Below are 25728 nucleotides of genomic sequence, written 5' to 3'. Positions count from 1 at the left end.
CTGATAATTGTAAGAAATAAGTCCAAAATGCAGCTGACTGTGTAAAGCCACATAAAACAACACAAAAATACGATGAATAAGCCGAGATCAGTGGCTAATCTGCCGGATTCAGCTGAGGTGAAGTGACGGCGACCAGGGAGACCTAGCTGTCACTCAAGTGGCCACGCCCTTAATTATGCAAACTTAATATAACCTAAAATAAAGGAAATGGATGAGTTATAAAAAAAATTCACCCCCCTCACAGTTGTCATGGAGGGTAATATTAGCTATATGAACCAAAATTGTTCTTTGTACCAGGCTGTAAACACCTTTTTTTCTGCTGTAAAGTTGGCCATTCTAACAGTGGGCTCAATTGCAACTTGCTCTATTATGGAGCCAGGACTAGCGGAATTTTGATGAATTGCAGTTTCAGTTACTTCCGTATTGGCTTCCCGAGGGAGAGCGGGAGGTTGCCGCTTGGCTTTAACATCTATTAAAAACTCAACTTTAGATATTTTATTTTAAACTGATCAACGCGTGTAAAAGTGGAAAATGAAACATTTCCGCTAAACCTTAAATGAAGATTATCTGCATCCTTGGTAGAAACTGTGCAGCAGCCTATTTTATGTCATTTAATGCAGTTACATCTGAAATAACTTCAAAATTACGGCTAATTCCACACTTTTTCAAGTGAAAAGTTAATAAACGTCACACATTACATAACTTTTTTATTATACTTCAATATTTAAATATTTTAAATGTAAACTTGTGCATTAACTTGAGCAGCTGTTTTCCCATGCTGTCTCTGTTTCACTAATGCAGTGGTGTTGTTTTTTTAAACATGCTCATTTTTGCTATAACTTTACATGAGCACATTAAGTTCAGCAGGAGAAAGAAATGCGGATCTCCTTTTTTTAGATGTTGCCATGATGACTCGTAATATCTGCGCTAAATTAATAATGCCTTTTTACTCACAGTGTGCGCGTTTAACTCTGAGTTGGTCTACTCAATGTTGATTGACCTAACTCAGATCAGCTATTCTGAAACCAAAAACTCTGAGATTTTAATCTCTCGATAAGACAACTCAGAGTTCAAGTTTAAAGGGTCACGAAACCCCCCTGTCTCAGCGGGATGTTTTCACACCTCTAGTTTGGAAAAAGTCAGGAAAGTGGGTGTGTCTGGCTCTGTTTAGGTGGGAGTGTCGGGGGAGGGAAAGAGGGAAGGATTTGGATAAAAATGGGAGTTTCCGTTAGGGCACACACTGATTTTCAGCAAATTTGGGCAAAACAAACACAGACGCAGGGGAGAAAGAAAGTGACTGTTTACATGGACATCAGTAATCAAATTACTTGCCAAATTCTATATTTGTCGACTTAAACTGCAGTTTGGCACTTTCGCTTTCATTTAGGAACATTTTACGCATGCCCCCCATGACAAACAAGATATTGGATGCAAGGAACTGCTGGAGGAGCGTAGTTTTAATGGAATGTTTGATACCGCATGGCATATAAGAGAAAAAACCTCCGCATTTCTCGGTAACTTAGATGCACTGGGTAGGTAGAGTCAGAAAGCCGTGTGTGTATAACTTGTCACAAAATGCAACGAAAATCCTACACGACGGTAAATGTTTGATTAAGGTGTTTACATGTTTACACTCGTAGAGCAGCATTTACAGAGTATCTTTCAGTCTATAATATTGTAGTGACATTAACGTACTGTAAACTTAGTAACAAAATTATTTTGACTAAGGTCTGTCTTTAAACTCTGAAAGAGTACTGCTAACGATACGAACTAACTTTGCCATCTGAATGAACAACCAAAGAGCACTGATCTCACACACTTACCAAATCTGTAGCAACAGGTCAATCAACACCAACTGGTTTATTAAAACGAGACGAGCGGCAAATCTGGATTTCATCAATTGCAGATGCGTAAAGCTCTGTAATCCACACGTGAGTCCAGCTGCGCTCTCATAGCGCGAACATGAAAACAAAACCTAAGTTGCAGCACATTAATAAACACAACACTGACAAACCCATGTCTTCAAATTCTTGTTCTTCCACTTGTTTTGGCAACACAACATGGCGTCTCTCTGCCATCTGAACACTTTAACAGATCTTCGAAGCTATCATGCATATTAATGAAGTTGCACCTTATTCACAATAGAGCGTGCTGATTGGTCTGAAGCCTTTCTCATGAATTAATGCTGCACACTCATAGACGTCACGATGCACTCGCAGGAACAGACATCCAGTCTACAAGCTGGAATACACGCAAGTATCTAATCGCTGTGATTCAGCTTCAAAAATTCGTTTCAAACCAGAAGAACGAATTGGCTCAAAATAACGCAAAAACAACCAATTTTCACTTCTTTGTGAAATTTTGTGTTTATAGCAGCGTGGGAAACGACTGTCTGACTATATGACTGTAACTAATCAAAAACTATGTTTTGGTGTTTCGTGACCCTTTAAATTCTGAGTTGGTTGAACCTCCTTACTGAAACAGGCCCATTGTCTGGGTAATTTATTTTTGATTTTTAAAAACCCAGTAAATGTTTACATGACAATTACATAAGACAAGAACTCACCTTTTCAGAGTTTAGCAGAAGATGACCATTAGCACGTACAGCTTGCGGCCATTTTCCACTATAAAGAAAAAGATAAATAACATTTCCAAGTAAATGAAAAAGTGCATCAATGCTGAACTAAAATAAGTAGAGAGAGAAAATGTTATTGAACAGCTTAATTATATGCATGTATGCGTGACTGACAGCCATTAGATCTACAGTTGAAGTCAGAATTATTAGCCCCCCTTTGAATTTCTTTTTCAAATATTTCCCAAATGATGTTTAACAGAGCAAGGAAATTTTCACAGTATGTCTGATAATATTTTTTCTTCTGTAGAAAGTCTTATTTGTTTTATTTCAGCTAGAATAAAAGCAGTTTTTTATTTTTTTTTAATCAATTTAAGGTCAAAATTATACGCCCCTTTAAGCTATATATTTTTTCCAACTGTCTACTGAACAAACCATTGTTTTACAATAACTTGCCTAATTAGCCTAACCTGCCTAGTTAACCTAATTAACCTAGTTAAGCCTTTAAATGTCACTTTAAGCTGTATAGAAATGTTATAGAAATTGGGGAAAAAAATAAAAAGGGAGGCTAATAATTCAGGGGGGCTAATAATTCTGGCTTCAGCTGTATATGTTGAAAAAAAATGTTTGGGGTTGTTTACTATGGAGGTCAATGGCTACAGCTTTCCAACATTTTTCAAAATATCTTCTTTTGTATTAAATAACTATATAATAATGATTTGTTACTGGTTAAAGAGTAATAAATGAAATAATGTTCTGTTTTGGATAAACTATCCCTTTAAATAGTCCAGGAAAATAAAATAACATTAACATTTTGATGCAATTAACCAACCTGCACTACCCTCACCCATAATGTGTTGTTACATTTCATACAGTGATGAACATCAAGCATTGCTGAAATAAAGCAGATAAGTGTCCCTAAAAAAAATATCAAGATACTTGTAACAAAAAAAATTAATAAAAACCAAGATACTGGGGTAATTCAGTTGTTTGAACAAATCTAATATCTTATAAGACATTACCTCCACCTGCTGGCATTTCCAGAGTATTTCATTAAAAAATATATTTAATATTTTCATTAAATACATTGATTAAAAACTTAAAATAAAGAGATATTTCAACACCATCATGTACTCACACTTACTCATCAATTCAAACCAGTATAAATCTATTTTTTTGCAGAACACACACACACACACATTATAATACGGCATTTAAGAATCAAAGTGCACTCCCAAAAAATACTAATAAAAATGTATGCATTCGGTGTCACACGGTCTTTCAGAAATCTTTATATTTTGCTAATTTGCAGCTAAGTTACAAGCAGAAAGGGTGACTAAAAGTAAACGTGTTTGTAATTGTGCTTTAGAATGGTGCAGTCTCTGTTCCCACAATACAAGTAGCCTAAAAGTTTTTAACACTCATTATAATATTAAACTTGAGATAAAAAGATCATCTTATTACATTGATTTAAGAATGGAGTAATGATGCGGAAAATGCAGCAGTAAATCACTTACATTTGAAACTCCTTTCAACAATTCAACAGTATTTTCATTTGTAATACCAGTAATATGTTACAGTTTACCTGATTTACTTTATTTGTCATTCAATTACAAGTTACTGATTCAGGGTTTCTGCAGATATCATAATGTCAACTTTAAGACTTTTTAAGACCTTTTTAAGATCATTAAGTATTACATTTAAAGGGCACATAGGTTACCCCTTTTTTTCATATTTAATACAAGTCTTTTGTGTCCCCAGAATGTGTCTGTAAAGTTTCAGCTCAAAACACCCATCAGATTATTTATTATAGCTGTTTGAAGTGTCTATTTTATAGCTGGAAAAAAGGTTTTGCTGTTTTTTTGTACTGGCCCTTTAAGGCTAGTCCTCCCCGCCCACCGTTCCCACGTGCCTGTCAGCAATCGCCGCCCTCGGCTGCCTCAGGAAGCAGATCTCACTTAACGTGTGTGAGAAATACTACAGTAAGAACTTTAACAATCAGTATTTGATGCATTTTTTTGTGGATTTGCAACAATGAGTCACACACAATGTCATTACAAAGTTGAAAGCTGACATACACACACACACACACACTTAGCTCAGACACGCAGACACACACACACACACACACACACAGCTCAGACACGAAGACACACACAGAGAGAGAGAGAGAGAGAGAGAAAGAGAGAGAGAGAGAGAGAGCGCATTTGCACTCGTTTTGCACGCATGTGACATGATACTGGTAATATCCACTGCTGTATGGATATCTCTTATATTAATGTATATTAATAACCGGGATTGAGGCGTCTTCTTTCATAATTGTTCTGACACGCGGCTGTGCTGATTAAGTGCATTTGAAGTGAATCGCTGTAATTCATTACAAACATGCTCTGTTTTAAAACATTATAAACTTGTAAAACTCACTCTTGATCACGTTTGATGATGACTGATGATCCTAGCGAACTGAACAGACCTTTTATTCCCGGCTACTTTGCGCTCGTCCTGTCTTGATTATATGATTATACACGTGACTACCGGACATGTTAATGCGCGCAGCTGTCAATCAATATTGGTGGGCGGGGGGACCACTCTCCTATGTAAAGTTGCGGTCGATCTGATAACAGCTCCAATTGGTCCACCGTTTTTATGTTGTTAAATTTGAAAAAAAAGGACTGGGTGTGTTTATTTCACTCCAATATGACATTTTTTACACTATACTTACACACATTTCTGTCTAAATAGCTTGAAAAGTACATTTTTCACCATAGGTGCCCTTTAATGTATTATATCACAATATCAAAAACACGCATACACATAAAGAGAAAATGCAAAATCACTAAATTAATGGTAAAATAAATGTATTTAAATTGAACAGTATTAAAGACAGGTTAGCTGCACCACTGAAGTATAGAAAAAACAAACAAACAAACAAACATCTTAAGGCTGATTTATACTTTCGCCTGGTGCCGCATCGCACACCTTATGAAACGGACGAGGCTTTTATACTTGACACATTCGCCATTGAGACATTCTTTATAACGAAATAGGATGGTCAAAAGAAACCCACTGTAAAGTCAGACAGATAAACAGAAGTAGTCATTAATATCAAATCATTAATATCATTGAAGATTTTTGAACTAATTATTATGATTATTTTTATAAATTATTTTAATGACTAAAGATTTTTATAACCATTCAAGATTTTTTCAAACTTTGATGCAACGCCTGCTTTTATTCATATCTCGGACAGTTCTACCTATTAAAGCTAAATATTAATGGCAACAGAACATAGGTTGCTCTACAATTATATATTTTATTTTGGCAAGAATAAAAAAAGTACACTTACTAAAATTTTTTATTTTTTTTTAACCCACTCAAGTCACACGTTACTGTCTGGCTAGCTTCTGTCCTCGTCTTATAAGCTAAAAAGGCAATAATGGTCCAACATCCCTGACCATAAACACCAATAAAGCCTAGAAATTAGGCATCAGTATATTGTAAACCGATAGGTTCAAATATTCCTTTCCAGTTATCAATGACATAATTTGTTCATTTTAGTTTGTAACTTGTAAATTGTTTTATATTAAAAATTTTAATATATACATCAGTGTAAAACCTATAAATGGTGGAAAAACATATTCTGAAATATTAAAACCACCTGGGTCTCCACTTTTGTATGGCCTCTTTTTTTGTTTTAACAAACTTATCCCTCTGGTTTTTCCCACAGCTGTTGCAATTTCGAGCCAAGAATTACTGGTCATCTGGTTCTCCCTATAGCAAGACGTCTATACAGTCGTACCTGTTCCAGACAAAATCTCTTCAAAGTGTTTCATATACAGCTAAAATCAAACGCGACGCCACGTGAACGGTTCACCCGAGCCTCAAAACATTTCGTGAGCTCCGCCAGCCAAAATCACGTCGCGCGCACCCAAAGCGACCCTCCGCAAACACAGCGATGACGTCACATCCGCCGTGCGCACTGAGTTCAATAACAGAAAGCTGATTGGCTATTCCATGTTGGTCTCATTTGTAATACTGCAAATTACATGTGAAATAAAGTGAAAACAATGAAGAAAGTGAAATAAAGAACTACAACACAACGAAAACCAAGCAACAACAACAAAAAAGAATTTAAATGAGCATTAGATGTAGCGTTACATGGACATCGGAAAAAATAAGACCTGTGGTAAAATATTTAAGACCTAGAACAGCGAATTTAAGACTTTTTAAGGCCTAAAATTTAGATTTTTAAATGTTAGACGGTAAGACATTTTAAGACCTCGCGGAAACCCTGTGATTCCAAAGTTATGATGGGTAGTGTATATACACACAGTACATGTCATTTTGAAATGTTATCTCTACAACAACAAAAAAAAAACAAACAACAACAACTACATGATAATTTGTAAGCTGTATATAAGAGCCGTGTACCTGTCATTGGGCCACATGGCTACATGATTGTAGAGATAATAGGAGAGATGGTTTGGCACCAGATCTTTCCCCGATACTCTGACGTCTACAGGGTACCAGAACTCAAACTCCCGCCTGAGCTTCTGCAGATGCTCCTTCGGGATGTCCGTCTTTGGGAAAGGTGATGTTTTGAAGAAGATGTAATCCCACACCTCCCTCGTCATCTGCTGGGGTCTAAAGGGAGGAAGTGTTTTTCTGTATCATTTTCTTGATGTGCTAATTTTATGCAAGTAAAAAGGAACAACGCCACAGTACATTCAGATGGCCAGGAACATTTTCCATGTCATTTCGGTTTTCAATTGAATTCCCAGTGAGGCTTTTTTATGAATTGATTAAAATATAAAAGGATAATAAAGCATTTCTTTTTTTTTTTTTATTAAATAATTTTTTCAGGGTTTTCACCTTTAATGGACAGGACATTGAATAGCATTTAACATGTAAACAGTGGGCGACACAGTGACGCCTCACAGCAAGAAGGTCTAGGTGAATTGGGAAGGCTAAATTGCCCGTAGTGTATAGGGTGAGTGAGTGTGTATGGATGTTTCCCAGAGAAGGGTCATGGCCGGAAGGGCATTCGCTGCGTAAAACGTGCTGGATAAGTTGGCGGTTCATTCTGCTGTGGCGACCCCAGATTAATAAAGGGACTAAGCCGAAAAGAAAATGAATGAATGAATGTAAACAGTGGTTCTAATTAAGCCAATTGTTTTATTACAGATTCATTCATACATACAGTGCTCAGCATAATTGAGTACACTCCATTTTGAAAAATAATATTTTTATCCATTATTCAGTGAATATAGGAAATGTATTGTGGAGCATTTAAACAAAACAGATATATTTATTATAATAATATTTTACTCACCAAACATATTTAGAAATTGAAAGACAATACAATTAAATTCAAGCAAAATATTGAAAAATAATACAACAACCTACAAAATTTCAACGACATTTTTCAAAATCCATTTGGGTGTATTCATTTTAACCCTTTATCTTGAGTTAGTTTTGTTAGATAACCTCCAGATTTGGCTTGAGTACTGACTAATCTAATGTATATGCACAAATCTAATAATGTATAGCTTCCTGGTGAGGGGTGTGCTTATATATGCTGAGCACTGTATATATATATATATATATATATATATATATATATATATATATATATATATATATATATATATATATATATATATATATATATATATATATATATATATATATATATATATATATATATATATATATATATATATATATATATATATATATATATATATAATGTATTTATCAGGCAAAACATTATGATCACCCCAGCCTGAAGCCCTGAGTGTGCCTGTGTCACTGGTCCTATTTACACACAGAGCACAACACACGACAGTGAATAAATATTAACCACTTCCTTCTTAGTTGAACTTTTTACCTGATCTACAGAATGTTTACAAAATGTAAGATTACAAATGACATAGAATTGTCAAGTTTAATCTGGCCTCTACATTGATTTTTATTTTTGCTTTCTAGCTATTTTTGGAAGAGCAAATAATACCGGATTCCCAGTGGCGAAGGTCCTTGTCCACTGAGGACCCCTCCCTGGAGGAGATGTGCCACGGTGTAGTAGGCCATATAGATGGTGGAGTCCGACAGGGACTCAATGAGCCATTGTTCATCCCATGGCAACCGGGTTCCTATGGGAACAAAACACATAAAAGAACTCCAAAAATCAAAGGTTCTCTCAAAGGAACACCAAGAAAATTGCTGATGATATCGCTGAGTGGTTTGGGGGCAAGAGAGGAGTGTGGAATAAGAGCATTACAAAATAAATACAGATAGGCCTTGTCCTGACAAAAAGATTTTATTTAAGATAAGCTTCACACAAAGGTGCCCATATAAGGGGATTTCAAAATCATTTGAAGCAATTCATTACTAAAGAAAAATAAAAGAGGAAGCTCACAACACACTGCAGAGACTTTCAGCCAGTCTTACCTAATCCATACGTTCTGGAACAGGCGTGCTCCTGAAGCCAAGCCAACGTTGCTTCAAAGTTCTTTCTGGTTTCATCACAGAACCTGAAAAGCAAAGCAGGATTCACACAGCAGCCCTCTAGTAAATCTCCCAATGCCATAAAGTGTGGGACTTACGTCTCCAGATCCTCCAGGACACCGTAGGCCTGCTTTTTCCACTCCTCATTGCCATAATCCAGATACCTGCCAGATAAAGCTAGTCACTGGCTACGTTTACATGGACGTCAGTAATCGAATTATTTACTTTAATCTGAATAAGAGAATAATAAGACTAAGGTGTTTACATGAGTTGCTTTTGAGTGTTACTTTCATGATCCCGTTTTACATGTTATAGCACATAATTCAATTAACGTCATCGCGTCACAGCGCTATCCGCATTTCCTCCGGAGTTTCATGCAACTTCAGGTGTTTCATTTTTAATTTGTCGACTTTAACTGCAATTTGGCACTTTCCCTTTCATTCAGGAACATTTCACGCACGCCCTCCATGATAAACGAGATATTGGATGTAATATGAACTGCTGGGAGAGTGTTTTTAATGGAAGTTCATACCGCATGCTGAATGGAAGAAAAATAACCTCTGCATTTCACCATGCAGGTGTCTGTGGTCTGCACTGACTGGGTAGATGCAAAGTGTGTCAAACAGCCACGTGTGAGTGTGTGTGTGTGCGTGTGTGTGCGCGCGTGCGTGCGTGCGTGCGTGCGTGCGTGGACTATCCTGTTGCAAAACGTGGCGAAAAGTCCTACATGACAGTAATAGTTCGATTAATGCGTTTACATGCCTGTGCTGCACTTCAATAATGCGACTAAAATCGGCATACTCCACATGTCTTAATTCGATTTCTCTTTAGTTCGATTATGACCTTAATCTGATTAATCAAATTTGCATGGCAAATTCGCATGGTTCGTTTACATGGTAGACTCTTAATCAGAGTATTGTCTTAATCACATTAAAATCAAATTATCGGAGTCCATGTGAACTTAGTCACTGTCTGGCGACTCAAATCAATCAGGGACACCCCTCAGGGCAAGTCATAGCAATAAAAAAGTACTAGAACACCACAAAATCATACTGAACTGCAAGTGTACTGTATATACAACAAGACAGTAGTGGATGCCATCAGGTATTCTTAGGCAAAGTACAACAATATGTAGCATATGAGAGTGTTTTCTGCACTAACCACTGGTCACACAATGCCACAACACACTCGTCTGCAGACCGAGATAACACCTGCTTCTCAGGCTCCATGTAAATCAGTGCTTCACCCTAAAAAATGAAGAAAAAAAAAGTGGTTAGACCAAGTTTGTTTTAGTATTTTAAAAATAAAGAAAGAAATTGAATGATAACAATAACCCTTTTTAAAATGATATGTCAGTCATTTACCCTACAAACCAACTGTACTATTTTTAATTTAGGGAAAGTTTCACAACAATGATGTACTAAAATCAGGAAGAATTCTTTGTATTTTTGAAAGGTTTTGCATACAGTAAACAATGTTGTCCAAACAATCCTTCTTCACATGGATCTGTGAAAATGGCTAAAAATGTAGCACACATTCCAAGCCAGAAGCTGGCAACGTTACTTTGTAAGTAGACACTTGTTTAGACTGCTGATTTTAGCACAAACTGATGTATTAGTTGTCAAGTTCCCATGCTCAAAAATTTAAAATGGTATGGCCCGTTTCGACTTTTGTAAGATTCGCTTCGGTTTGCTTTTATGGCTGTTTCCACTGTCAAAAGGTACCTAAAAACCAACTGTACCACTTTTTGGGTACATTTTGCAAAGGATACCTAGCCCGGCAAAAGGGTACCAAGGTGTGGAGCTAAACACGTAGCTGAATGCTATTGGTTTACAGAGATAAGTCACTCGCTCGTGCAGCTAGCCAGAAGGAAAACAAAGGAACCGCCATGTTTTAAAAACACAGCCTAAACATTACACCGTAATAATATATACATATAATAACGGGCCATGGTCGACCTGAGCTCAAACAAACCTTGCAGATTCTACCCTTTGCCCTGTAGTTTTTTACAAGGCTGTCTAAAGCGCGAACGGTTTCGCTTTCTAGTTTGCACTCGCATCTATATATGAAGTAACAAACTTCTTGAGCTGATGACAATAACGTGCAAGTGATTGTTCGTTTCTGACAGGTTCGGATGTCAGAAGCACTTCAATAAACGCGAGAAGCCAGAAAAAAACAAGGAGCAAATGATTTTTTTCAGAAAACATGAACAAACTGTCATGTTTAATTATTATCACCACCATTTGGACTATTATGAATTCGGAATGACGGAATTACTCTCTAATAGAAGTCACATGTGCTGGTGAAGATTAAAGACACAGATGAGAGGTCTGCACTGACTGAGCTATAGGTTACGTGTTGTTTTTGAACCCAAATAAGGACTAAATGTATGCGGTGTGTAGTTTATCTGTAATTGGTAACATATCGGGGACTGAACGTTGACTGAAACTTTCTGTCGTACACCACGCCCACCACTGGTACCCTTTTAGCAGTGGAAACACAAGCCTGACAAGGTGACCCGTACCATACTGTACCACTCAGTAAAAACGGGCCATTTCTGACACCATTTTCACAAAAAAAACAACTTTTTTACATTTATACAGCGAAGACCAATATGGTTTTCAAAAAGTTACACTTTATCCATTTTGAAAAGTTGCATTTTCAGGGACAAAAATTTCAAAATATGGAAGCACGAGTAGCAAAATTAATTTTGAAATGTAATTTGAAAAAGGACAATGGGATTTGTAAAACAGCAGTCATTCCTGCATTTAAATTTGCATTCTCAATGACGTGCAAACTTTGATCCTAAATGAAAATTTTATTATAATAATTTCCATTTCAAAACACAGCTTAATATGTAAATAACATACAAATTTTAACGCTTTAAGTTGCAATTTAAATTGGAAATGTAATAACCAAATTGAATGAATGGGTGTAAGGTACAAGTAGAAATGCAAACTGATGGTCATGGGACCATAAATGATAATATAACATAACAAAATGTAGTGTAAATGAATGGCAAAACTATTATTTTATATTAAGAATTATTTTTATGTATTGTTGCACAAAAAGCAAGATTTAAGACTGTTGTGTGAGTATTTATTTTAAAGGTTTTCTTGTACCAGCTGTAAAGCGTCAAAGGGTGTGCCGAAAGCGCTCACACATAAAAATAACAGCCAGCAGTTCATGAGAGAACAAACAGCAACATTATGCACTAAAGAAAGTTGAAAGAGCAAATACCATAACAGGACTGCTTCAAAATGAACAGTTACTGAGCAGAAGCAACTAAATTTTTAACATCGTTTTATTGCGTTAAATATCATCATACCACGACGTTAGAGAATCATCTTACTATCTGGCATATACATATCAGCATCTGCACCGAACTGAATATTTGATGTGTTTCAATAGTATGAGCTGTTATAAATGTATTATAAAAGTCTAATGTACCAAATATAATACTTAATTAATAATATTTTTTATTAGATTTTCCAAACAAATGTCTAAAAGTTTTAATAAACCAATTGAAAATCTGATTTATGGTACTATTATGTTCTTTATCAGTTTGGACATAAGATCAACCAACCTTCTCCACCATCATTTTCTGAATGGGCTTCTTCACATCCTGCACCTTCTGTCCTTTGAAACCCTCCACCAACATGATCTAACAAAACAAATGAAAAATAGTTTAGATGTGTAGGAATATGCAGTCACAAAGCATTCAAAATAACAAAGTAACCAGGTTACAAAGCTAGACTTAAGGCTAATTCACATATTCAGTGATCTGGGTGATTATTAAATACAAATCCATTTTTAATACAATACACGTGATGTTTATCTCTGTCAATCACTCTTAAATGCAGTTACAATGAGTACATTTGTTTTTAATCATTTCTGTGCATGACTGTATGGTAGTTAATACCACATGCACCACAGTATGTTTCACATTCAGTTAAGCTTTAAAATTAAAATAATAACATTAGCTAAAACAAAAAACTGCAAATATGCAAACAATATAATCTACTGATAAACACACACCTTGTTTTCTTGATCTGCATTTAAATGAATTGAAACAGACTGAGGCAATCACAAATTAACTCATGGAGCTAATCGCAGAAGCTTTTGGGGCTGAGTAGAATTTTTTGGGCAGCTAAAGCACCCCTAATATTGGTCTAGTGACGCCCATGTATCAGCATTACTTTAAGATTTCAATATCTGTGATAAAAGCCATAAATGATTGACCATCTGCAACTTCTCGCATGGAATATAGCTAAAACTCCTGTTTTATTATGGAATATAGCTAAAACTCCCGCGCTTTAGTTGGAAATTTATTCCCGTCCTGCACCGCAAGAAATCTGGTCGGGTCCCGCGGCTCCCACGGTACAGCAGCGGGAATGCAGACCTCTAGTTTGTATTTACCACGTCTCCCTTCTAGTTCAGTCGAATCCCGAAATACTGCCAAACTGCAGAGGTTGTGTTCTTTTTCGAGAGCAGGTCACTTGGTGCGCGACTTGCCATCTTACCTCACCTCTCTTTCTCTCTCCTCCACACTGTCCCGTGATGACAATCACGCACACGCATTTTTAGGCATTAAATAAATAATATTTAATATTTAATACATGCCTTTTTTGTTTTTTATGACGGCATAACGGTATTGAAACTGACACCGTTGCTATTTTTAGATCCCGCGGTATACCATATTACACCCCAAGCCTAGTGCTCTAAAATTCTTTTCAAAATTTTACCTTGTGTATGTATGTATGTATGTATGTATGTGTATATATATATATATATATATATATATATATATATATATATATATATATATATATATATATATATATATATATATGTAAAAAATTAGTTGTGTGTAAAAGGAGAAAGTACAGAACTACTGAAATGTATTTTGGTAATGCAGCAGGCGTGAATGGTACTCACGAGAGAAATCTGAGATCTCAAAAAGTGTACACAGCGGCCTCTGGTGGATTTGTGAAAACAAAAACTACAAAAACACATAGCTCCTGGGATGTATTTGGCGCTCTCCAGAAATGTATATAGGGGTACGTTTTCAGAATGAGCCTGGGTTGTAATTTTAAACGTCAATTCCACTAAAAACTGTAATTAGTTGAAAGCAGGGCTTTACATTAACACCCGCCAAATGCGAGTAGATTTGAGCTGTGGCGGGTAAGACAGACGCTCCCACTAGCCACTTTGGCTGGTTGAAAAGAATTTTCAAATTGTAGTTTTCTTTAAAGCATGGTTTGGCAATAAGCATTGCCTAATGTGTGCAAATGTGACCTCAGAATCGAGAAGAAGCACGACTGACAAAAATAACTGTTCGCGCGAGCAAGAGACGGCAGATAAATACCGAATGAGAGGATGATCACTCGCGAGCACGTGTGATGTGATGCGCGCGACTGTTAAAAAGCATGCACGCTCCCGTTAACTTGCACAAAGCAACCGTGCCTAGAGGAAACGCAACTGGTGCGATCGGTTCTCTTTGAAACAGACTGGACAAAAAGCGATGACCTTGCACCCACAGCCGCTGCTCTCAAGAGCTCACGATTTAAAAAAAAATCATTTTATAAGCAGCAGAGCTCACTGCTTTCATTAATTATTCCTTTAACAGATTATAAACAGGCCTAACATTTACCGTGTCCACGTGATCATCCTTTCATTATCACTCAGGGCTCTATTTTGACGATCCATGTGCAAAGTGCAAAGCGCAGGGCGCAAAAGTAATTATGGCGTGTTGGAATCTACTTTTGCTAATTTAAGGACGGAAAAATTCGCTTTACGCCATGGCGCATGGTCTAAAAGGGTTGAGCTTATTTTCTTAATGAGTTCTAGGTGTGTTTTGAGAATAAACCAATCAGAGTCTCATCTCCCATTCCCTTTAAGGGTCAGTTGTGTATAGCATTTGCTATTAACATGATGCACTTTGCAATTGGAAAAACTGAACGCTTCACTAGCGAGAAAACAGTTAAACAAAGCATCTACAGCGCGAGAATGAGAGATTAGCCTCTTCATTATTAACTTTTACTTTCACTCTCGTGGATAGGGAAACTTCTTGGATGCACAGACATCCATTAGCCTACAAATAATTAATTGCGTTTGTGAAGCACAAAGATTAGTTTCAAAACGATTTCTAAATTCAGTTCTAATTTCCAGAAAACAAATAAATGAGCAATAATAACGAAGTGTAGTCAGAAAACTGAGTTATAGAAAAATACACATGCTGTGCTCCATATGGTCTAAAACCTGACAGGTGGGCAAATCTAAGCTTGTTTTTAATAAAACAAATATTAATATGCATATAATAAATAATACTACTAATAATAATAACATTATACAAAAGCAAATTGTTATGAATAAACTAAAAAAGCCCCCTGAGATGAAGGCATGAAAGTATGATTTTTACATTTATGGAGGCTAGAACATATTATGCATTGTAATATTTTAATCCTTTACATTTATATCCTGCTTATATGCTCATTATATCCTATATATATATATATATATATATATATATATCCTTGATATTGTAATTATTTTTCATTTGTAAAGATATTTGCATATTGCTTTACATCCTGTGTGTATTACGCAATGTGTAAGCCAGGCGCACAACTAACGCGCTCTGTGCTGGACAATAGACCAGCTTTGATCTGATCTATTTGAACCTTCTATTTAAGTTCCTCACAGTAGCAATGCGTCTCAACACGCCTCCTTTTTTAGATCAGATTGCCTATGGGCGCACATATGAGCGCAAATGCATTTGCTATTTAAACAGCGTGGTGCAAAATGTCAAAACGACACTTGTGCCAAGCTGAAACTAGCAAACAACTATAGCGTCGCGCCTTGCGCCGGGTGTATGATAGGGCCCTCAGGGTATGTTTTTACCTGCTTTCTGTTGTTTACAGTTATTTTTGTTTATTTATAATTTTTTTTTACAATAAAATTGCTTTAATATGAGATTAACTCCCCATTTATGCGTAGTTAACTGCTGATCTGGGACCTTTAACCAGGACAGATTACTGTGCATAGTTTTAGATACATGACAATAGTTCTTTTTAAAATGTCAATTTTTTTTTTTAAGAAAAGTTTTGTTGAATTAAAAAGCGCATACATACAGCTATATTTGGCTTGTTTTGACATATTTAAAATTTGTGGCTAAGAAATATTATTTTATTTTTTGGTGTGGTCAGAGATAAATTTGGTAAATCCTTAATTTTGAGCCCTGAAAAGTGATGTGAAGTAAAAACTGATTGCAATGCCACACAGCCCATTTGCTCATGTACATTGAGCAAGCTCATACACAACACACTCAAAAAGTGAAATGAATGACGAGGCATGTGGACATAACACAACATCTAAATTAAGTAATTTTAGCATGTCAAAGTCATTTATGTGTATAAAATATATTTTCCCAACAACAAAATTGTGGATAGTGAAAATAGCGAGTGGCTAGTAATGTTGGAAATTTACAAGCCACAGTGGCTGCTGATCAAAAAGGTTAAATGTCAAGCCCTGGTTGAAAGACCCCACTGAAGATCATGTGACTGAAACCCCCAGTGAAGAGTTGTTTTTCTTCATGTTTGCTATGTCAAATCATAGGATGTATTTAAGGTACAGTTCAGTAAAAATGAATAAAAAACTGTGAAAGCATGAATGAAGTTATATTTTCTCAATGATTAGACTTTAAACTACATAAATATATCATTTTGTTCTTCAAAAACTGTGTTTTACAAAAAAAGTATGGCCTATTTGTCAAAACACATCTTCTATGGAGAGGACGCATGCATTGCTCAGGTGTGATTTTTTTTCCCCAAAATTTTAACACGCACAAAAAATCTTGACTGTTCTGTGGGTCTCGTCTATCAACTCTGATCTCAAGTTCTAATTTTCCATCAAATTCAAGTCATGTGATTGGCCGGGTCATTCTAAAAGCTTTATTTTCTTTTTCTGAAACCACTGAGAGTTTTCTTGGCTGTGTTAGGGATCATTGCCTTGCCTTGAGACATGTTAAATACTTTTTTTACCTGCTGTATGCATTTGTGTATTGATGTTCAGTTAGTCTCACCCCTTCGTAAAAGCCCTTAAGGTAGACCTTCTCTTTAGCCTCGGCCAGTTTCTCCCTGTCATTCTGGCTTTGGATCTTAAGTTCATCACACACCAGTGGAGCTGACAGATTCCCATACCCTGGAATTTCAATGATGGGAACCTGGTAGAACAAATCAATAAGCCACTTTAGACAGACTTTAAATTTTTTACTTAAGTAACCTACAACTTGTAGATTAAACTGCAAATTAAAACTTGACAGCTATGAGGATGAATAAATTATTGACACTTTATTGAACAAAACAGTAGAAAAACATTTTAGACATTTTAGATATAAAACTAAGAAATTTGGGATGTATATTTTGATAGAAAACTACTGGAATTTTCATATAACTTCAATAGCTATATCTTGAAAGACGGAATCATACCCGAGTGAGTGGGACTGGTGTTCATTTCAAAAGAAAACTGTAGTGGGTGCAGTTAGTAACGGATCACAAATCTCACGGTTCAGATCACACTATGATCAGACCATTTTTCGGATCAGCAAAAAAGGGAGGAGGCAAAAGTCATTTGCATTCCATTTATTTAAAAACATTACTGCATTAGTTTTAATGCACATAACATAGAACCTGTAATTTTAATCAAAACAAAATCAAGAAAGAACCAGCTGAAAAAAAGGAAAATCTTCAATACGAAAAATGATCTTTGCTAAAGTTGCTGATAATGCTAAATATAGAAATCTAACACCTTGTACAACATATCATATTTATTTTCAATTAATGATTCGACAATTCACACATAAAACCTCATGTTTCATTATAGGTGAATCATTTTTGAAAACCTATTCAGTGACATAATTTTGATGGTTGTTTGTCGCCACCCCTTGGTTACACAATATAATTGCTACAACATTAACCAGCGTCACGTTCCATTAAACGCTAATCTTTATCATAAACATCAGTGTTTATATCTGAACTATAAACTGTTCTCCCAGTACTTCTGTGTTAATTAATTGTTTGTAATCATAGACTGTAAAATATATGGACGTAGTATGCGTGACGTCACCCATAAGTTTCTAAACACTGCAAAAGAAGCTACAAGTAGGCGCGGCCAACCGTCGCCATTTTGTTCGCGCGTCTTCGCACCCACGGCGGGATACCAAACAAGGTCAAAAAGGCGGAGAGTGAGCGGAGCTACAGACACCTGCTGGCACTCTGCTTAGACCTGGAAGACAGACTTTACTTTGGGAGAAACAGTTAATACTCTATTACCTGCGACTCGTTTGTGTTCTGACCACATGTGCTTGGTTGTACACTATATCAATAAAGTGTTTAGACTTAGACACTGTAGTAATACATTGAGCCACTAAGCATTGTTCTTATGACGTTTTTCTAAAGGAGGAAAACGCGAATTACTTCCAAACATTTCAAATATAGTGTGAGTTAGTAAATGCAAGACTATTGATGAACTCCTGCATAACACTGTATGATAACGCTTCAGATGACTGTTCTAGAGCCCACAGCTAATCAATCTGTCACATTCTGGAGTGCTTCACGGGTCTAAAGAAAAATATTAATGATAAATGATCTTAAATAAAACAAATACATTTATAGAGATGGTATACAAGTATATAACTTTACTCACATGGGAAACGAGGCCACGTGAATGGTTTGTGAGCACAATTAAGTGCACACAGCATCCCATATCATCTGATAATTGTAAGAAATAAGTCCAAAAGGCAGCTGACTGTGTAAAGCCACATAAAACAAAACAAAAATACGATGAATATGCCGAGTTCAGTGGCTAATCTGCCGGATTCAGCTGAGGTGAAGTGACGGCGACCAGCGAGACCTAGCTGTCACTCAAGTGGCCACGCCCTTAATTATGCAAACTTAATATAACCTAATATAAAGGAAATGGATGAGTTATAAAAAAATTCACCCCCCTCACAGTTGTCATGGAGGGTAATATTAGCTATATGAACCAAAATCGTTCTTTGTACCAGGCTGTAAACACCTTTTTTTCTGCTGTAAAGTTGGCCATTCTAACGGTGGGCTCAATTGCAATTTGCTCCATATGGAGCCAGGACTAGCGGAATTTTGATGAATTGCAGTTTCAGTTACTTCCGTATTGGCTTCCCGAGGGAGAGCGGGAGGTTGCCGCTTGTTTGTAACCACCTGAAAAAGTGTAAAAACGTAATTTCTCTCGATCAAACGCAGATTTAAATGCAGCGCTTTGAAGGATTATTAAACATATGCAAATCATTATCATTTTTGTTGTGCGGGTTTGAATTGAGATCACGATCTTTTAATGTTTAATTGTGCTTTACACTGGATGCATTGATGCAGGCTAAACAAACAGTAATAGAAAACACCTTTAATTATTAACCTAACAAAGCATTTATTTTCCTGTCATCATCAAACTTTTTCTGTCATCATTATGTTATACAGAGAAGCCTAAATGCTTTTATACAGGATTTGAATGACGCGGGAAGCGATCTCTCTGCAACTGTTATAAATGTTGGATTAACCTACAGGTTCAAAAAATTAATTTGCGGGTCACATGCATTCCGAACTGTGGGTTGTGATCCGTTACACCCCTAGTTGCAGTAAGGTTCTTTATAAAAAATGGTTGATTTATTGATACAAACTTTTTTTTTAAAAATTTTAAACATTAAAATTAAAAGACAAGATTGAATTTCATGAAGTTGCAAAACAACAATAACTTTAAATAAAAAGACGTTTCATTCCGTGTACTTCAAAATTTCATGTTTAAATTGACATTTCTCCTAAATAATTTTCACTCGGAAATTACAAGTGAATGTCATGACAAAAATTACAAAGTAAATCCCACTCTTTTAATGAATTTCACTGCGTAGTGCATATTCTAGATAAAAATCAAAGTTTGAGTCAAGTTAGAATTGTATAAAGCTAAAACAATATTATTTTTATTTCAATTCAGTGTGCAGTTTGAAAAAGATTGTGAGTTATTGCTGCGATGGCAAAGCTAAAATTAAAGCAGCCATTTTAAAGTCTTATTTTTCAGCCCTGAATGGAGTCTTTAAATAAATAAATAAAATAAATAAAATAAATAAATAAACAAAATGAACTACTTACCGGCTCAAATGGTAGCACCATAAAATCTTGAATTCCATACTTCTCTCTCAATGCCTGAAAAAACATTCAGGCGTATTTGTATTAGGTACATTCAGCTTATCTGAAATGCAGTTATCTCAAAATGCACTAAGGAAAATCAAACTCAATAGAAAATGAAATGCCATAACACAAGCAAAACACCTGTTTCTTTTTAATGTCCCTTAGAGCTGCAATATCATCTGGTGCATCTGACGGCACACTGGTGACGACTCCAGTTCCTGTGAGGACAAGTGAGATTTCAACAACATACTGTACCATGATGACTTAACCCTGCCATTGTCTTTGAATTATTAGCCCCCCTTTGAATTTTTTTCCTTTTTTAAATATTTCCCAAATGATGTTTAACAGAGAAAGGAAATTTTCACAGTATGTCTGATAATATTTTTTCTTCTGGAGAAAGTCTTATTTGTTTTATTTCGGCTACAATAAAAGCAGTTTTTAATTTTTTAAAAACCATTTTAAGGTCATTATTATGAGCCCCTTTAAGCTATATATTTTTTCGATTGTTTCGATTTTCTCTGTTAAACAGAAATTGGGGAAAAAACAAGGGCATAATAATTCAGGGGGGCTAATAATTCTGACTTCAACTGCATATAGCAAAAATAAAGCAGCTAAATTAAATTTCAATCCTCTGAAAGAAAAATCTATTTTACATAAAGAAACAACCTCATCTTTATCAGAAACTCTGCGAATGTCTAAGTTGTCCCCTTATCGGTATGCAATATTTCAGTGTTTCATCAGTGGAAAACACTCGTTTTTGACGAAAGTAATGGCTATATTTTAAGTACCTGTATTCATAAATATAAAGCAGCAGATTCAAATTTGTGTGTGCCAGTAGTTTTTGTGGTGTAATTGTTTTTAATAGGTGGTCCAAAGTTGACCCAAACGATTGTACCCTAAATGTGTACAGCCTTCATGAAGATAAAGGACACATTTTTTCTAACGTTGCGTGCAATTTTACAAAAAGTCACCAAACTTTAAGATTAAACAAAAAATGTGAGTTTTTTTCTGCTGATAAAATGGGGCACGAGTCATTTTTGACCCATAAGTCAGCAGGAGGTTTAGCTCTAAATCAGGGGTCTCAAACTGCCTGCCCGTGGGCCATTTTCGGCCCATCTTCCTCCGTCCCTCTGGCGTGGGCTGATATTAAAAATATAACGAGATTCAGCCCACCAAAACGTATACTTTATAACCTCTATCATTGTTGTGCAGCAGCACCTAGCCACTTGTGGTTTTGACACACCACCTAGTCCAGGGGTCACCAATCTCGGTCCTGGAGGGCCGGTGTCCCTCCAGGGTTGAGCTCCAACTTGCCCCAACACACCAGCCTGGGTGTTTCAAGTATACCTAGTAAGACCTTGATTAGCTTGTTCAAGTGTGTTTGATTAGGGTTGGAGGTAAAATCTGCAGGACACCAGCCCTTCAGGAACTAGTTTGGTGACCCCTGACCTAGTTGATATTTAAAGTACTGCATTTAGATTAATTTTAATTTCATTTTCTCTCAGTGTACGGTCGAGAGTAACACACATGCGTTTTAATTCTGTGGCTGATTCAAACGTCCGTAAGTGCTCTATTTTTACTAATTTATTTATTCAAATAGTCTCATTTAATAGATTTTCCTCATATGATTATTAAGATTTGCATAAAAACTATGTACATTGGTAAACTTATACTGCTAGTTGAATTAAACTTGTAAAAGGGCACCTAGGTTACCCCTTTTTCAGATTTAATAAGTGTTTTGCATCTCCAGAATGTGTCTGTAAAGTTTCAGCTCAAAACACCCATCAGATTTTTTATTATATCTTTTATAAGATTCTATTTTATACATTTTTGCACTGGGGGCTGTTTTGTCGTACTGCGCCTTTAAGGCTAGTCCTCCCCACCTACCGTTTCTACGTGCCTTTCTGCTTAATCTCCTCCCTCGGCTGCGTCAGACAACAGACAGACTTAAAGGAAGCAGATCTCACATAGCGTTTGTGAGAAATACTACAGTAAGAACTTTACCAATGAGTATTTGTTGTGCAGTTGCATCGATGATTCTCACATAATGTCGTTACAAAGTTCAGGCGTGCACACACAGATACACACCGCAGCAGACACACACACACACACACACACACACACACAGAGAGATCTTTTTTGCACGCATATGTGACAGAATCCAGGTTAATCTCCACTGCTGTACGGATATCTCTTATATTAATGTACAAAATAAACCCGATTAAACGTCCACAAACCGGGATTGAAGCGTCTTCCTTTATAATTGTTCTGACACGCGGCTGTGCTGATGAAGTAAAGCTGAAGTAAATCGCTGTAATTCATTACACACGTGCTCTGTTTTAAAACATTATAAACTTGTAAAACTCACTCTTGATCACGTTTGATGATGATTGATGATCCTAGCGAACTGAACACACCTTTTATTCCCGGTTGCTTTGCACACGTCTGGTCTTGTTGATATGATTATACACGTGACTACTGATTGGGACAATTGGTTTGGACAAAATAATAATTATTATGTCTATTATTTCTAGTATTTTTATACCATTTTAAACTCCCCCTTCAATATGTACAACAAGAACCAAAAAGCTGGAGTTTTGACTGCATATACTCTGTGAAAGAATGACTGTGTGTTTCTAACACACAACAAACACAGATATATTTCAGCAGCTGATGTTTGACACGATAAACATGCTGATTTGCATCATCACTGGTGACAGGTAATGCTTGAAATAGAAACATCACATCAGTTGTCTTAAGATGCATCAATAATGTCAGGTTTCCACTTTTTTCTTGTGCTTGAATGATAAAACGGCCCTCCTATAAATTGTCAATCACTGAAATGGCCCCCCGCCAATTTGAGTTTGAGAGCCCTGCTCTAAATGCTCCATGTGACTTTTTTTAGACAATAGACAAACAACAGCTATCAATACTAACATTTCTGACACATCAGAAAACATCATTTGGGAAAAGGATGAAAAGCAGAAGGCCGGGGTATGCAAAAAAATAAATAAATAAAAATATTTTATAAGAAGCCGTTTGTGTTTGGAGTGATGTGGTCTATGCAGCCTGGGGGAACATCCATTACAGCTATTTCCAAGCTCCATTTGTCCCAACTTCACTGTACTCTACAATGACTAATGCTGCTTTCACTCTGCTCTTAAAAGCATGTGGTATTGCCCTGCAGACCATTAAGAGATGAATGGTGTCTGTGGAGGAGTAATGTGATGCAAGGATATTACGGGATGACGTACCTTTGTCTTCTTTAATGGTGAGCATTGGCAGGGCATAAATGGTCTTGTATGAGGTGAGAGGAGCGCTCAATGCACAGCCAAGGACGTCCTGATAGACACAAGTGAGACTAGATTAAATATTAATAGAATAATGAAACAGAAACACACATTTTTAACTCGAAAACATTTGCACCATTATAATCTTCTTTTTACTATGACTAATAAAAACAACAAAAAGTGTGATGTTAATATTATTTAATTTCTATTTTAAAATATAATTTTATTACAATTAAATAAGAATCACTGTAATAATTTTTTTGTATTTTATAAGGTGGAAGCGTATCAACAAAATGTACTGAATTTATCATTTATGACATTTCATTGTACATCCTTTACAGGTCAAGTTGATTCTTTCTTAAAGGTGCAACAGAAATTGTTTTAATTTAATGTTTAATCATACGTGTAAATGTAATTTATTTGTGCATCATTTCTGGACATTATTGTTTTTATCTAATATTACCATCAACTATTTCAACTATCTTTACTTAACATCAAAATGAGATATGTTTTGACAAAATTTGAGACAATTAGAAAGAGCTTTATTGCCAGGTATGTTCACACATACTAGGAATTTGTTTTCGTGACAGAGCTTCTACAGTGCAACAGGATTACAGAGACAGTACAAGAAACAGATAATAAATATATTTTTAAAAAATAGAAGTAAGTAGTGAGTGCAAATATACAGATTGACTAGTGTATGTACATGTTTATTACTATATACAACACGTTATATGTGCAGCTGTTATGTGCAAATTGGCATGTAAAGTGTGTTGTTAAATAAGTGTATATGTGTATAAAAGTGTATAGCAAGTAGTGATGTTGGTTTCGCAATTATTATCATCAAATTATACCTTGTTTGGATGGGGGGGTGGCGGGGGGTTGTATTTGTTTAGCTTTTATTGTTACTTTTATTTGTTTTTTGCTAATTGTTTAAAAAAAAAGTCCTGATATTCTTTGCATTCTCAAATTCTACATACTGTTATGTATATTGTCGATAAACATACTTTTAAAAATATTAATAATAAAAAGGTACAACAGGTGATTGTCTTTAGAAACATTTCTTGTTGTGCTGGTTAAAAGTCTCCTCACATTCCAATAGTAATAATAATTAAAGTAAATGTAGGGTTCATACACATTTTTACTACTAAATATACCAGAACGTTCAAGTATATTTTCATGACGTAATGTTTCATGTAATTTCTACATATACATGGTAAACAATAAGAAAAATAATGATGTTTAAATTTATTACAGCATATAATAGAACACGCAACAATCTATTTTGTTCAAATTTGTTTTTATATCTATGTAAAATTGATTTTGATAATGCTTACACAGCACTAACAGTGTGAGAGCAAGTTTTTGGCCAAGGACAGAAATGAAGTAAAGCCAACTAACCTATAATCAATTTAGGGCAGCACAATATATTGTTTCAGCATCGATATCGCAATGTGTGCATCTGCAAGAGTCACATCACAGGTAATGCAATATTGGGATTATAGTTTAATATAGAGTTCAATCATAATGGAGTAGGTTTATCACCTGCACATTTTTAAAGAGATAGTTCACCCAAAAACGACCATTTTCATTACACCTTTCACTTGTTTCAAACATTTACGAGTTTTCTTTTTTTTTAAATGAACACAAAAAGAATCTAATTTAATAACTCCTATAGTATTGAAACAAGTGAAGGGTGAGTAAACAGTGAGTACATTTTAATCTTTCGAGTGAACTATCCCTTTAAGACCTGTGACTGTGTGAACATTTCAATATTTCACATTTTAAAACATCCGGCCACAAGAAATTTACTGTAACTTTAATTAAGATGAAATAATATACAATAAAGACTATTCAGTGTTGATTATTCAACATCTGTACCTGAAGAGTGAATACCTGAAAACTATAATTCACTTTTATCTTTATTTTATTTATCTATATTTGTTATATGTTATTCAAGATTCACTCCTAAATCACCTGGTGAAATTGTATTCACATCGCAATATACATCACAGAAATACAAAACATCATAATGTCAGATTTTTTCAATATCGACCAGCACTAATTTCCAACTAATCTAACTAACTAAGCAAACTAATTTCCATGACTTCTAAAACTTCCAAAATTTCTCAGGCCTGGAAAATGC

At 35.6% G+C, this 25728-nt stretch overlaps 1 protein-coding gene across 1 annotated transcript in view; it reads right to left on the bottom strand.

Moving 5' to 3' along the window:
* lars1b (leucyl-tRNA synthetase 1b) overlaps window positions 1-25728 on the bottom strand; it is a 76754-nt gene that overhangs the window by 32716 nt on the left and 18310 nt on the right. The window contains exons 11-21 of the mRNA XM_056446130.1: window positions 23547-23634; window positions 20434-20510; window positions 20254-20307; window positions 17160-17300; window positions 12666-12743; window positions 10241-10326; window positions 9178-9243; window positions 9023-9105; window positions 8586-8724; window positions 7004-7216; window positions 2567-2624 (exon numbers count right to left, since the gene is read on the bottom strand). Coding sequence (XP_056302105.1) covers window positions 2567-2624; window positions 7004-7216; window positions 8586-8724; window positions 9023-9105; window positions 9178-9243; window positions 10241-10326; window positions 12666-12743; window positions 17160-17300; window positions 20254-20307; window positions 20434-20510; window positions 23547-23634 — 1083 coding nt within the window. The remainder of the gene's footprint in view (window positions 1-2566; window positions 2625-7003; window positions 7217-8585; window positions 8725-9022; window positions 9106-9177; window positions 9244-10240; window positions 10327-12665; window positions 12744-17159; window positions 17301-20253; window positions 20308-20433; window positions 20511-23546; window positions 23635-25728) is intronic.

This window comes from Danio aesculapii, chromosome 21, assembly GCF_903798145.1.
Source record: "Danio aesculapii chromosome 21, fDanAes4.1, whole genome shotgun sequence".
Classification (NCBI taxonomy): domain Eukaryota; kingdom Metazoa; phylum Chordata; class Actinopteri; order Cypriniformes; family Danionidae; genus Danio; species Danio aesculapii.
Note: the sequence above shows the minus strand (reverse complement) of the source record. Positions and strands in the feature narration are given on the sequence as shown.